The sequence below is a fragment of the Oryx dammah genome, unplaced genomic scaffold, assembly GCF_014754425.2.
Source record: "Oryx dammah isolate SB20612 unplaced genomic scaffold, SCBI_Odam_1.1 HiC_scaffold_27, whole genome shotgun sequence".
Taxonomy (NCBI): domain Eukaryota; kingdom Metazoa; phylum Chordata; class Mammalia; order Artiodactyla; family Bovidae; genus Oryx; species Oryx dammah.
The window spans coordinates 32930126-32945142 of record NW_024070211.1 but is presented as its reverse complement, the minus strand read 5'-3'; the positions used below and the strand labels follow the sequence as shown (position 1 = coordinate 32945142).

Here is a 15017-nt window from a genome sequence, read left to right as displayed (position 1 = left end):
GAAATTTCCAGTCACTGGGGGAATGCCCAGGCCATGTAGTGAGACCTCCTGGACTCTGCACAGGCCCGCTAGGAGGGTCAAGCATACAGAAGCTCATGCCTTCTCAAAGTGCCCTGAGCTCAGAAGCTGGGAGAAAGACACGCTGCCAGCAGTACACTTGGCAAGGCTGTGTCTATATCCATAAAGCATAAGAAGGATGGGCTAAAAAGATGGCAAAAACTCAACAAACCATTCAAAGTGAAAGCTGCCCGGTCATGTCCAGCTCTTTGCGACCCCATGGACTACACAGTCCATGGAATTCTCCAGGCCGGAATACTGGCGTGGGTACCCTTTCCCTTCTCCAGGGGATCTTCCCGACCCAGGAATCGAAGCAGGGTCTCTTGCATTTCAGGCAGATTCTTTACCAACTGAGCTACGAGGGAAGCCCAAACAAAACCATTACGGAATAGAAAGAAACAAAAGCACTTGGCAAAGTTGAAGCTGAAATATGGAAATACTGGTTTTCTCCTGCAAGGCCATGCTCCTCTGGCCCAGGGACCCTGCTCTAAGGTAGGGTTCAAGTCCCTATCAATTCTTGCTTTCCCAGTTCACAGGAAGTACCACTTATGGTCAGGTTAATTAGCCTAGTAACCATGTCATTTTTCACAAACTCCAAAGAAACCATTTTATACTGGGTCTCATTGTGAAGCTGTATTTCATTGTGAACCTGTATTTCACAGTAGGCATCCTACCTTAATTGAAGCAATATGGAGCAAAGTCTCTCCTCGATGATTTCTCTTCACAGCTGTAAGGCTAATGGGCCACAGCTTTGTCGTTGAGGGACTACACATCATTCGTCTGTAACTTGGACTGTTCAGGGTAGAAGGTGGCGTATCTGGTGAAAGGCTAATGGATTCATCCAATATAGTATGGCTTCTCCTCCTTAATGTGTCCCCAACTTTTTTGTTTGAAGGTGGTGAAGAACATGCAGGCAATGGCATGTTTTCTGAGAGCACTGTTTGCTTAACAGAGTTTCCACCAGTGCTCTGACTGCTGCTTCTGCATCTCTTAGAAACAGGACTGGAAATTCTGTTGTGATGCCCACGCTTCCCATTACAACCTGATGGCAAAGATTTCTTGGACGGAAGACAGTTTGCAGAGACTGTCTTTTCAGGAGTCACTACTTCATTCTTGCTCTCAATTTCTGGAGACTCTATATGCTCAGCCAATGGTAAAAAGCCTTCAGCCAAGCTCCCGAAACATTCAGATTCTGTTACGGACCCGCTTGCTAGTAAGTCTATTTCACCATTTATCTGCAAGTTAGGAATCACAGATGGTTGGCTACAGAAGGATACCAGCTTTTCCTTACTTTCCTCTTTGGAGTCAAGGTCACCATCTTCCTTTTCTGCCTCTAAATTCCATTTTTGGTTGACTTCAGCTAAAGTCTTCTTTTTCTGTTTTTTTCTAGATTTTGTGGAAGGCTTCTTAGGCCCCTCAGAAACCTCCACCGGAGGGGTCGTAGAGACAAATTCGTACATGGAGGTCTGCTGAGCATTTTCATCATTTTTCACAGAAGGGTGGGTTTGCACTGAAAGTTTACTCACAGTATATCTGACTTTCTTACTTCGAGGACTAAACCACATTTTTATTGAATTCTTCTTATTTTGTGCATCTTTAAATAAAGGTTTCCTAGATGTTTCTTCTTTCAAATCTGATAGGAAAAAGGAAAAGAAATTTGTTACATGAACTTAATCTCTCCCATCTTGAACTCCCAAAGAATTGTGTTGATAGTTCTTCTAAGGTGTATCACCTTTCATTTGTGTACCTCTTCCTTCCTTCCTAGATTATGAAAGCAGATAGCCTCATTCAACAAATATTTACAGAGTCTTATCTGATTTTAGACCATGTTCTAGAAACTTACATTCCACTGGGAAAGCCAAAATATACAAACAAATAATTAGAACATACCGTCTGCTGTATGGAAATACAGCCATGGGGCAAAGCTATATTAAATAAACAGATTAACAGGTGAGACTTAATAAACAGTAGTCAAAAAAATTAAGACTTATTAGCTGGGGAGGGAATAAAGTGAAGAAAAAAAACAGACATTAGCTGATGCTTAATTTTAAAAGAGGACTTTTGAAAATTAATCAATATAATTCACTATAAAACAAACTAAAAAGAAAAACAGGTGGTTTTTCTCAACAGATATAGAAAAATATATACACTGGCCAAATCCAGTATCCATTCATTATTTTTAAAAAGGCTCAGCGTTAGGGATAGAAGGAAACTTCATCAACCTGCTAAGGACATCTACAAAACTACACACTGCTAGCGCCATCCTTAATGAATAAAAACTGGACTACTATTTTGTTCCTATTATCTTGTTTCTGTCATCAAGACAAGGCAAAGATGTCCACTCTCATCATTCCTATTCAACATCACACTGAAAGTGTGATAGCACACCAAGGTTAAGAAAAAGATAAAAATCACACGAATCAGAAGATATAAAAATGTATCTGCTCAAAGCTAACTTGATTAGCTATACAGAATATCCCAAAGAATCTCTTAAAAAATCACTAATAAAACAAGTGACTGTTCAAGGTCATAGAATACAAAATCAATATACCAAGTTCAATTGCAACTATATTTCTACACACTAAAAATGAACATATGTAAACTACCAGACAATGCAAATTCTTGTTGGCAATGTTAAAGACTTCAACACATATGCTAAGAGCAAAAGAAAACCACTAAAATGTTTTATGTCAATCCGGTGGCATGATCTTTAAAAGATCCCCCTTGGCTGGAGTGTGGGAGAATAGGTTGCAAGAGGGCAAGAGTGGATGCAAGAATAATCGTCAAGAGGCAAAGTAGTAATACAAGGAGAAGATAACAGCCTAGAGAGGTGATAGTCGAGAAAGAAGTAGAATTATTTGAAAAATATTTAGGAGATAAGATTTACAGGATTTGGTGATGAAATGAATAAAGAAGAAGGTAACAAAACAATTCATATGTTTCTGGCTTATAGCACTGGATGCACCTAGAGAAAAAACACTGATGCTGGCAGGGACAATCTGCTCAGGCTCCCGAGCACACCGACATGCTCTTGTGGGGTGTACCAAGAAGGCAAGGCCCTGGATGCTTTTTCCCAGGCCATTTCTCAGGACTGTGTGTGCAGCAAGCAACCCTGAGGGAGCAGCAGTGTTTCCCCAGGGGAAAAAAAGCAGGTCCATTTCTGCTTTCTCTGTGCATGCAAAGGCACTTCAGTCGTGTCTGACTCTGTGCAGCCCTGTGGACTCTAGCCCATCAGGCTCCTCTGTCCCTGGGATTCTCCAGCCAAGAGTACTAGTGTTATATACAGTCAATTCCCCAAAGCGCTGAGTTCCTTTCCTGTATCGCAACCACCTGTATGTGTAGGAATCCATGATGGGCCCTTTGTCAAGTATCATCACAAATGCAAAGGTGCACTGAGGAATTTCAATGGCAATGTGATAAATTATTTGCAAATTTTTTTACGCATGTACTCTTTCACAAGGCAATTTTACCTCTAGTAACCTATCTTACAAAATATACAAAATATTCATACATGTGCCTGCAAATCTGGATGTAGCAATATTTGTAATAGCCCAAATGAGGAAAAAAGTCAGTGTTTATCACCTGGAAATCAGTTAACTATGGAGCATTTATATTACAAAATCTTATGGAGCTGCTATACACATCAACTAACATGCAAAGATCCTCAAGACATTTTAAGAGTAGTACAATCCTATTTAAACTTTAAAAATTCTATTGTTTATATTCAAATATTTTCATAAATTCATAAAAGAAAGATTCAGTTCAGTTCAGTCGCTCAGTCGTGTCCAACTCTTTGCGATCCCACGAACTGCAGCATGCCAGGCCTCCCTGTCCATCACCAACTCCCGGAGTTCACTCAGACTCACGTCCATTGAGTCCGTGATGCCATCCAGCCATCTCATCCTCTGTTGTCCCCTTCTCCTGCCCCCAATCCCTCCCAGCATCAGAGTTTTTTCCAATGAATCAACTCTTCTCATGAGGTGGACAAAGTACTGGAGTTTCAGTTTTAGCATCCTTCCTTCCAAAGAAATCCCAGGGCTGATCTCCTTCAGAATGGACTGGTTGGATCTCCTTGCAGTCCAAGGGCCTCTCAAGAGTCTTCTCCAACACCACAGTTCAAAAGCATCAATTTTTCAGTGTTCAGCTTTCTTTATAGTCCAACTCTCACATCCATACATGACCACAGGAAAAACCATAGCCTTGACTAGATGGACCTTAGTCGGCAAAGTAATGTCTCTGCTTTTGAATATGCTATCTAGGTTGGTCATAACTTTTCTTCCAAGGAGTAAGCGTCTTTTAGTTTCATGGCTGCAGTCACCATCTGCAGTGATTTTGGAGCCTCCAAAAATAAAGTCTGACACTGTTTCCACTGTTTTCCCATCTATTTCCCATGAACTGATGGGACCGGATGCCATACTAAAAGAGTTCTGCCAAGAGAATGCACTGGTCATAGCAAACACCCTCTTCCAACAACACAAGAGAAGACTCTACACATGGACATCACCAGATGGTCAACACCGAAATCAGACTGATTATATTCTTTGCAGCCAAAGATGGAGAAGCTCTATACAGTCAACAAAAACAAGACCAGGAGCTGACTGTGGCTCAGATCATGAACTCCTTATTACCAAATTCAGACTCAAATTGAAGAAAGTAGGGAAAACCGCTAGACCATTCAGGTATGACCTAAATCAAATCCCTTATGATTATACAGTGGAAGTGAGAAGTAGATTTAAGGGACTAGATCTGATAGACATAGTGCCTGATGAACTATGGATGGAGGTTCGTGACACTGTACAGGAGACAGGGATCAAGACCATCCCCATGGAAAAGAAATGCAAAAAAGCAAAATGGCTGTCTGGGGAGGCCTTACAAATAGCTGTGAAAAGAAGAGAGGCAAAAAGCAAAGGAGAAAAGGAAAGATATAAGCATCTGAATGCACAGTTCCAAAGAATAGCAAGAAGAGATAAGAAAGCCTTCTTCAGGGATCCATGCAAAGAAATAGAGGAAAACAACAGAATGGGAAGGACTAGAGATCTCTTCAAGAAAATCAGAGATACCAAGGGAACATTTCATGCAAAGAAAGATTAGGAAGGTTAACTAAAAACAGTACCTCTGAAAAAGATTTTGTGTTTTTTTGGTTGGGAATAAAGGGTAGAGGGGGACTTTCACATGTTACTCTACACACTTTCATACTGCTTACTCAGTTGCTAATAGAATGTTCTCTTATATTTCTTACGTAAATTAAACAAAAAGAAAATAAAACTTGTATAATACAAGTTACATACCTAATTGGTGACTGAGCTGGCACTTGAATTCCTAAGTTCTCACTATGTAAAAATTAAAACTTTTCACTAAATACATGCTATATGTAATTCTGTGATTTCTAAGAAATATACATTTGGTCTTTGTCCACCGTTGTTGTTGCTCTTTAGTCACTAAATTGTGTCCAGCTCTTTCGTGAGATCATGGACTATAGCCCGTCAGGCTTCACTGTCCATGGGATTTCCCAGGCAAGAATACTGGAGGGGGTTTCCATTTCCTTCTCCAGGGGATCTTCCCAACCCATGGATTGAACCTGTGTCTCCTGCATTGGCAGGCAGATTATTTACTACTGAGCCACCAGGAAAGCCCACTGTACCAGGCACAGAGTTCCTAAAACCCTTGAAATTTGCTATATGAACCACAGGGGCATCTTTTGTTACATTTAATTGTATTCCTAGTTACCAAAATAGCTCCAGTAAAAAAGATAAAATTGGTTTATTTTATTATTCATAACAAGCCCTGGTTCAACCACACCTGAGTTTATGGTAATAAGATATCAGAAAGTCCCTAATGTTGGAGGCTGGTTGCCAAAGGAACCAACCTGGATTAGAGTGTTAGAACTTTCAATCCCACCCCCTGACCTCCAGGAAGAGAGGGACAGAGGCTGAGCCCATCACTAAAGGCCAAAGATTTAATCAATCAAAACTCTGATCAGGCTTCCCTGGTGGTAAGACCATAAACAATCTGCCTGTAATGCAGGAGTTCAGTTCATTTCAGTTGCTCAGTCATATCTGACTCTTTGGAACCTCATGAACAGCATTCCAGCCATCTCAACCTCTGTCGTCCTCTTTTCCTCCTGTCCCCAATCCCTCCCAGCATCAGAGTCTTTTCCATTGAGTCAACTCTTCGCATGAGTTGGCCAAAGTACTGGAGTTTCAGCCTCAGCATCAGTCCTTCCAATGAACACCCAGGCTGGCCTCCTTCAGAATGGACTTGTTGGATCTCCTTGCAGTCCAAGGGACTCTCAAGAGTCTTCTCCAACACCACAGTTCAAAAGCATCAATTCTTCAGTGCTCAGATTTCTTCACAGTCTAATTCTCACATCCATACATGACCACTGGAAAAACCATAGCCTTGACTAGACGGATCTTTTTTGGCAAAGTAACATCTCTGCTTTTGTTTTGTTTTTTTATTTTACTTTACAATTCTGTATTGGTTTTGCCATACATTGACATGAATCCACCACGGGTGTACATGTGTTCCCAAACATGAATCCCCCCCCACCCGCCTCCCCACAACATCTCTCTGGGTCATCCCCGAGTACCAGCCCCAAGCATGCCATATCCTGCATGGGACATAGACTGGCAATTCGATTCTTACATGATATTATACATGTTTCAATGCCATTCTCCCAAATCATCTCACCCTCTCCCTCTCCCACTGAGTCCAAAAGTCCGCTATACACATCTGTGTCTTTTTTGCTGTCCTGCATACAGGGTCATCATTGCCATCTTTCTAAATTCCATATATATGTGTTAGTATACTGTATTGGTATTTTTCTTTCTGGCTTACTTCACTCTGTATAATCGGCTCCAGTTTCATCCATCTCATCAGAACTGATTCAAATGTATTCTTTTTAACGGCTGAGTAATACTCCATTGTGTATATGTACCACAGCTTTCTTATCCATTCATCTGCTGATGGACATCTAGGTTGTTTCCATGTCCTGGCTATTATAAACAGTGCTGCGATGAACATTAGGGTACATGTGTCTCTTTCATTTCTGGTTTCCCCCATGTGTATGCCCAGCAGTGGGATTGCTGGGTCATAAGGCAGTTCTATTTCCAGTTTTTTTAAGGAATCTCCACACTGTTCTCCATAGTGTCTGTACTAGTTTGCATTCCCACCAACAGTGTAGGAGGGTTCCCTTTTCTCCACACCCTCTCCAGCATTTATTGCTTGCAGATTTTTGGATCGCAGACATTCTGACTGGTGTGAAGTGGTACCTCATTGTGGTTTTGATTTGCATTTCTCTAATAATGAGTGATGTTGAGCATCTTTTCATGTGTTTGTAAGCCATCCGTATGTCTTCTTTGGAGAAATGTCTATTTAGTTCTTTGGCACATTTTTTGATTGGGTCATTTATTTTTCTGGAATTGAGCTGCAGGAGTTGCTTGTATATTTTTGAGATTAGTTGTTTGTCAGTTGCTTCATTTGCTATTATTTTCTCCCATTCAGAAGGCTGTCTTTTCACTTTGCTTATATTTTCCTTTGTTGTGCAGAAGCTTTTAATTTTAATTAGGTCCCATTTGTTTATTTTTGCTTTTATTTCCAGAATTCTGGGAGGTGGGTCATAGAGGATCCTGCTGTGGTTTATGTCGGAGAGTGTTTTGCCTATGTTCTCTTCTAGGAGTTTTATAGTTTCTGGTCTTACATTTAGATCTTTAATCCATTTTGAGTTTATCTTTGTGTGTGGTGTTAGAAAGTGATCTAGTTTCATTCTTTTACAACTGGTTGACCAGTTTTCCCAGCACCACTTGTTAAAGAGATTGTCTTTACTCCATTGTATATTCTTGCCTCCTTTGTCAAAGATAAGGTGTCCATATGTGTGTGGATTTATCTCTGGGCTTTCTATTTTGTTCCATTGATCTATATTTCTGTCTTTGTGCCAATACCATACTGTCTTGAAGACTGTGGCTTTGTAGTAGAGCCTGAAGTCAGGCAAGTTGATTCCTCCAGTTCCATTCTTCTTTCTCAAGATTGCTTTGGCTATTCGTGGTTTTTTGTATTTCCATACAAATCTTGAAATTATTTGTTCTAGTTCTGTGAAAAATATCGCTGGAAGCTTGATAGGGATTGAATTGAATTTGTAAATTGCTTTGGGTAATATACTCATTTTCACTATATTGATTCTTCCGATCCATGAGCATGGTATATTTCTCCATCTATTAGTGTCTTCTTTGATTTCTTTCATCAGTGTTTTATAGTTTTCTGTATATAGGTCTTTAGTTTCTTTAGGTAGATATATTCCTAAGTATTTTATTCTTTTTGTTGAAATAGTGAATGGAATTGTTTCCTTAATTTCTTTTTCTACTTTCTCATTATTAGTGTATAGGAATGCAAGGGATTTCTGTGTGTTGATTTTATATCCTGCAACTTTAGCTCTAGTAATTTTAGAGTCTTTAGGGTTTTCTATGGAGAGGATCATGTCATCTGCAAACAGTGAGAGTTTTACTTCTTCTTTTCCAATTTGGATTCCTTTTATTTCTTTTTCTGCTCTGATTGCTGTGGCTAAAACTTCCAGAACTATGTTGAATAGTAGTGGTGAAAGTGGGCACCCTTGTCTTGTTCCTGACTTTAGGGGAAATGCTTTCAATTTTTCACCATTGAGGATAATGTTTGCTGTGGGTTTGTCATATATAGCTTTTATTATGTTGAGATATGTTCCTTCTATTCCTGCTTTCTGGAGAGTTTTTATCATAAATGGATGTTGAATTTTGTCAAAGGCCTTTTCTGCATCAATTGAGATAATCATATGGCTTTTATTTTTCAATTTGTTAATGTGGTGAATTACATTGATTGATTTGCAGATATTGAAGAATCCTTGCATCCCTGGGATAAAGCCCACTTGGTCATGGTGTACAATCTTTTTAATGTGTTGTTGGATTCTGATTGCTAGAATTTTGTTGAGGATTTTTACATCTATGTTCATCAGTGATATTGGCCTGTAGTTTTCTTTTTTTTTTTTGTAGTATCTTTGTCAGGTTTTGGTATTAGGGTGATGGTGGCCTCATAGAATGAGTTTGGAAGTTTCCCTTCCTCTGCAATTTTCTGGAACAGTTTGAGTAGGATAGGTGTTAACGCTTTTCGAAATTTTTGGTAGAATTCAGCTGTGAAGCCGTCTGGACCTGCGCTTTTGTTTGCTGGAAGATTTCTGATTACCGTTTCAATTCCCGTGCTTGTGATGGGTCTATTAAGATTATCTATTTCTTCCTGGTTCAGTTTTGGAAAATTGTACTTTTCTAAGAATTTGTCCATTTCTTCCAGGTTGTCCACTTTATTGGCATATAATTGCTGATAGTCTCTTATGATCCTTTGTATTTCTGTGTTGTCTGTTGTGATCTCTCCATTTTCATTTCTAATTTTATTGATTTGATTTTTCTCTCTTTGCTTCTTGATGAGTCTGGCTAATGGTCTATCAATTTTATTTATCCTTTCGAAGAACCAGCTTTTGGCTTTGTTGATTTTTGCTATGGTCTCTTTTGTTTCTTTTGCATTTATTTCTGCCCTAATTTTTAAGATTTCTTTCCTTCTGCTAACTCTGGGGTTCTCCAATTCTTCCTTTTCTAGTTGCTTTAGGTGTAGAGTTAGGTTATTTATTTGACTTTTTTCTTGTTTCTTGAGGTATGCCTGTATTGCTATGAACTTTCCTCTTAGCACTGCTTTTAGTGTCCCACAGGTTTTGGGTTGTTGTGTTTTCATTTTCATTAGTTTCTATGCATATTTTGATTTCTTTTTTGATTTCTTCTGTGATTTGTTGGTTATTCAGAAGCGTGTGGTTCAGCCTCCATATGTTGGAATTTTTAATAGTTTTCCTCCTGTAATTGAGATCTAATCTTAGTGCATTATGGTCAGAAAAGATGCTTGGAAGGATTTCAATTTTTTTGAATTTATCAAGGTTATATTTATGGCCCAGGATGTGATCTATCCTGGAGAAGGTTCCATGAGCACTTGAGAAAAAGGTGAAATTCATTGTTTTGGGGTGAAATGTCCTATAGATATCAATTAGGTCTAACTGGTCTAATGTATCATTTAAAGTTTGTGTTTCTTTGTTACTTTTCTGTTTAGTTGACCTGTCCATAGGTGTGAGTGGGGTATTAAAGTCTCCCACTATTATTGTGTTGTTGTTAATTTCCCCTTTCATACTTGTTAGCATTTGTCCTACATATTGCAGTGCTCCTATATTGGGTGCATATATATTTATAATTGTTATATCTTCTTCTTGAATTGATCCTTTGATCATTATGTAGTGGCCTTCTTTGTCTCTTTTCACAGCCTTTGTTTTAAAGTCTATTTTATCAGATATGAGTATTGCCACTCCTGCTTTCTTTTGGTCTCTATTTGCATGGAATATCTTTTTCCAACCCTTCACTTTCAGTCTGTATGTGTCCCTTGTTTTGACGTGGGTCTCTTGTAAGCAGCATATAGAGGGTTCTTGTTTTTGTATCCATTCGGTCAGTCTTTGCCTTTTGGTTGGGGCATTCAATCCATTTACGTTTAAGGTAATTATTGATAAGTATGATCCCGTTGCCATTTACTTTATTATTTTGGGTTTGGGTTTATATTCCCTTTTTGTGTTTCCTGTCTAGAGAATATCCTTTAGAATTTGTTGGAGAGCTGGTTTGTTGGTGCTAAATTCTCTCAGCTTTTGCTTGTCTGTAAAGCTTTTGATTTCTCCTTCGTATTTGAATGAGATCCTTGCTGGGTACAGTAATCTGGGCTGTAGGTTATTTTCTTTCATCACTTTAAGTATGTCTTGCCATTCCCTCCTGGCCTGAAGAGTTTCTATTGAGAGATCAGCTGTTATCCTTATGGGAATCCCCTTGTGTGTTATTTGTTGTTTTTCCCTTGCTGCTTTTAATAGTTGTTCTTTGTGTTTGATCTTTGTTAATTTGATTAATATGTGTCTTGGGGTGTTTCGCCTTGGGTTTATCCTATTTGGAACTCTCTGGGTTTCTTGGACTTGGGTGATTATTTCCTTCCCCATTTTAGGGAAGTTTTCAACTATTATCTCCTCAAGGATTTTCTCATGGTCTTTCTTTTTGTCTTCTTCTTCTGGGACTCCTGTAATTCGAATGTTGGAGCGTTTCATATTGTCCTGGAGGTCTCTGAGATTGTCCTCATTTCTTTTAATTCGTTTTTCTTTTTTCCTCTCTGATTCATTTATTTCTACCATTCTATCTTCTATTTCACTAATCCTATCTTCTGCCTCTGTTATTCTACTATTTGTTGCCTCCAGAGTGTTTCTGATCTCATTTATTGTGTTATTCATTGTATATTGACTCTTTTTTATTTCTTCTAGGTCCTTGTTAAACCTTTCTGGCATCTTCTCAATCCTTGTCTCTAGGCTATTTATCTGTGATTCCATTTTGATTTCAAGATTTTGGATCATTTTCACTATCAATATTCGGAATTCTTTCTCAGGTAGATTCCCTATCTCTTCCTCTTTTGTTTGGTTTGGTGGGCATTTCTCCTGTTCCTTTACCTGCTGAGTATTCCTCTGTCTCTTCATCTTGGTTATATTGCTGCGTTTGGGATGGCCTTTTTATATTCTGGTAATTTGTGGAGTTCTCTTTATTGTGGAGCTTCCTCACTGTGGGTGGGGTTGTATCAGTGGCTTGTCAAGGTTTCCTGGTTAGGGAGGCTTGTGTTGGAGGTCTGGTGGGTGGAGCTGGGTTTCTTCTCTCTGGAGTGCAGTGGAGTGACCAGTAATGGGTTATGAGACGTCTAAAGTTTTGGAGTAACTTTGAGCTGCCTGTATATTGAAGCTCATGGGTGTGTTCCTGTGTTGCTGGAGAATTTGTGTGATATGTCTTGCTCTGGAACTTGTTGGCCCTTGGGTGGAGCTTTGTTTCAGTGTAGGTATGGAGGCATTTGATGAGCTCCTATTGCTTAATGTTCCCTGAATTCAGGAGTTCTCTGATGTTCTCAAGCTTTGGACTTAAGCCTCCTGCTTCTGGTTTTCGGTTTTATTTTTACAGCGGTCTCTAGACTTCTCCAACTATACAGCACCGATGATAAAACATCTAGGTTAAAGATGAAAGGTTTCTCCACATTGAGGGACACCCAGAGAGGTTCACTGGGTTACATGGAGAAGAGAAGAGGGAGGGGGTAGTTAGAGGTGACTGGAATGAGATGCGGTGAGATCAAAAGAGGAGAGAGCAAGCTAGTCAATAGTCACTTCCTTATGTGCGCTCCATAGTCTGGACCGCTCAGAGGTATTCACGGAGTTATACAGGGAAGAGGAGAGGGAAGAAGTAGACAGAGGTGGCCAGGAGGGTAAGAGAGAGGAGTGAAAAGGAGAGAGACAAGTCCAGCCAGTAATCAGTTCCTTAGGTGTTCTCCACCATCTAGAACACACAGAGAATCACAGAGTTGGATATAGAAGAGATGGGGGGAGGGGAGAGACAGAGGCCACCTGGTGGAGAAAAGGGAGAGTCCAAAAGGAGGAGAGAGTGGTCAAGCCAGTAATCTCGCTGTCAGGTAAAATTGGGTTTTGAAATGTACAAAATTGACAACAAAAACCGAAAAGCGAAGATTAATAACCTAGAGTAGAGGTTGGATTTTCAAAAATACAATATTAAAGAGAAGAAGCAGAAGGAAGAAAGAAAAAAAAAAAAGAAAGAAAAAAGAAAAAATAATAAGAAAAAAAAAAACCACAAGATTAAAAAAGAAATAACAACCACGCAAAGACTATATATGGTGTTTGCCTTAAAAAAGTAGTCTTTTTTTTTTTTTGAAAAGTAATAGTAAGTTATAGAAATAAAAAGTAGAGAAATAGAAGACTTAACAATTTTTAAAAAGTTAGAAAAAAAAAAAGAAAAAAAAATAAGAAATGATTGTAAAAATAGTGAAGATATATCTGGCCCTTCTCTGATGTTATGGGCCGTGTGGGGTCACTTTCAGGGCGGTTCCCTCTGTTTAACTTCTTCTGTTTGCTGGTCTCTTCAGTGTCTGAGTTCCATCCTGACGCATGGGGGCGGTGGTGGACACTTTTTTTTTTTTTTAGGCTCACTAGTTCAGTCGCGCTGTGGGGAGGGGGGATGCTGCAAACAAATAGCCCTGTCGTGGGCACACAGCGTCTCGGCCCCGCTGGACCTGTCCCCCCCACCACGGCGCACAAACCGCTCCAGCTCCACGGTGCTCAGCCAGGAACCGTCAGAGGCCAGCCCCAGGCTGCGCGCACCTCCCCAGTCCAAGCCGCTCAGGTTTGGCGCCCAGGTAGCCCTCAGAGGCACAGACTCGGTTGGGACTGCGCCCTGTGCCCCTCCCAGGTCCGAGCAGCTCAGGAGCTTGGCGAGCGCGGTCACCGCGACTTGTCACCTTCTCTGTCTCTACTGCTCAGTTTTCTGGGTGTACTGCTGGCGCTCCTTGTGAGGCAGATGGTGAGTGTCCAGCACCCCCAGAAGTCTCAGCAAAGAAGCCTGCCTGCAGTTTGTTAGGTAAAGTCTCTCCGGGGCTGCGATTGCCCCTTTCCAGCCCTTACGGCTCTGGCTGCCTGTCCCCGGCGGGGGATGGTCTGCAGCCGGCTATTTCCGTTCAGTCCTTTGTTCTATGCGTGGTACTGGCAGCGTCTTATGTTCCAGCTTTTCGCATGGTAGCTATCCCCCAGTCTGGTTTGCTAGCCCAAGTTCGATGGCTCTGGTTACTCGTGGGGCGTTTCTGCCCTGCCCCCACTTGCTAGTGGCAGATGCAGGCCTCTGCGCTGCTTTTCCGCTGGGGGAGTTACTGTTGGGCTTGTAATCTGTTGGTTTTAACTATTTATTTGTTTTTCCTTCCTGTTATGTTGCCCTCTGTGTTTCCAAGGCTCGCCACAGACTCGGCAGGGAGAGTGTTTCCTTGTGTTTGGAAACCTCTCTTCTTAGAATTCCCTTCCTGGGACGGGCTTCCCTTCCCAGGACGGAGCTCCCTCCCCACCTCCTTTGTCTCTTTTCTCATCTTTTATATTTTTTCCTACCTGTTTTTGAAGACAATGATCTGCTTTTCTGGCTGCCTGATGTCCTCTGCTTGCATTCAGAAGTTGTTTTGTGGAGTTTGCTCTGCCTTGAAATGATCTTTTGAGGAATTTGTGAGGGAGAAAGTGGTCTTCCCTTCCTATTCCTCCGCCATCTTAGGACCGCCTCCCATCTCTGCTTTTTGATATGCTGTCTAGGTTGGTCATAACTTTCCTTCCAAGGAGTAAGTGTCTTTTAATTTCATGGCTGCAGTCACCATCTGCAGTGATTTTGGAGCCCCTGAAAATAAAGTCAACCACTGTTTCCACTGTTTCCCCATCTGTTTGTCATGAAGTGACAGGACCAGATGCCATGATCTTCATTTTCTGAATGTTGAGCTTTATGCCAACTTTTTCACTCTCCACTTTCACTTTCATCACAAGCTCTTTAGTTCTTCTTGGCTTTCTGCCATAAGGGTGGTGTCATCTGCATATCTGAGGTGATTGATATTTCTCCCGGCAATCTTGATTCCAGCTTGTGCTTCTTCCAGCCCAGCATTTCTCATGATGTACTCTGCACAGAAGTTAAATAAGCAGGGTGATAATATACAGCCTTGACGTACTCCTTTTCCTATTTGGAACCAGTCTGTTTTTCCATGTCCAGTTCTAACTGTTGCTTCCTGACCTGCATATAGGTTTCTCAAGAGGCAGGTCAGGTGGTCCAATATTCCCACCTCTTTTGGAATTTTCCACAGTTTATTGTGGTCCACACAGGTTCAATTCCTGTCTTGTGAAGATCCTCTGGAGAAGGAAATGGCAACTAACTCCAGTATTCTTACGCAGAGAATCCCAGGAACAGAGGAGCCTGGTGGGCTACAGTCCATGGTGTCACAAAGACACAACTGAGCGACTAACACACACACACACACACCCCTACACACACACACACACCCCATATAAAGAAGTCTCCAACCTCCAAAAC

General features: G+C 40.8%; 1 protein-coding gene across 1 annotated transcript in view; it reads right to left on the bottom strand.

Moving 5' to 3' along the window:
• The window catches only part of BARD1 (BRCA1 associated RING domain 1), a 95925-nt gene that overhangs the window by 50962 nt on the left and 29946 nt on the right, over positions 1-15017 (bottom strand). Inside the window, exon 4 of the mRNA XM_040228570.1 lies at positions 732-1690. Within this exon, the coding sequence (XP_040084504.1) occupies positions 732-1690 (959 nt within the window). The remainder of the gene's footprint in view (positions 1-731; positions 1691-15017) is intronic.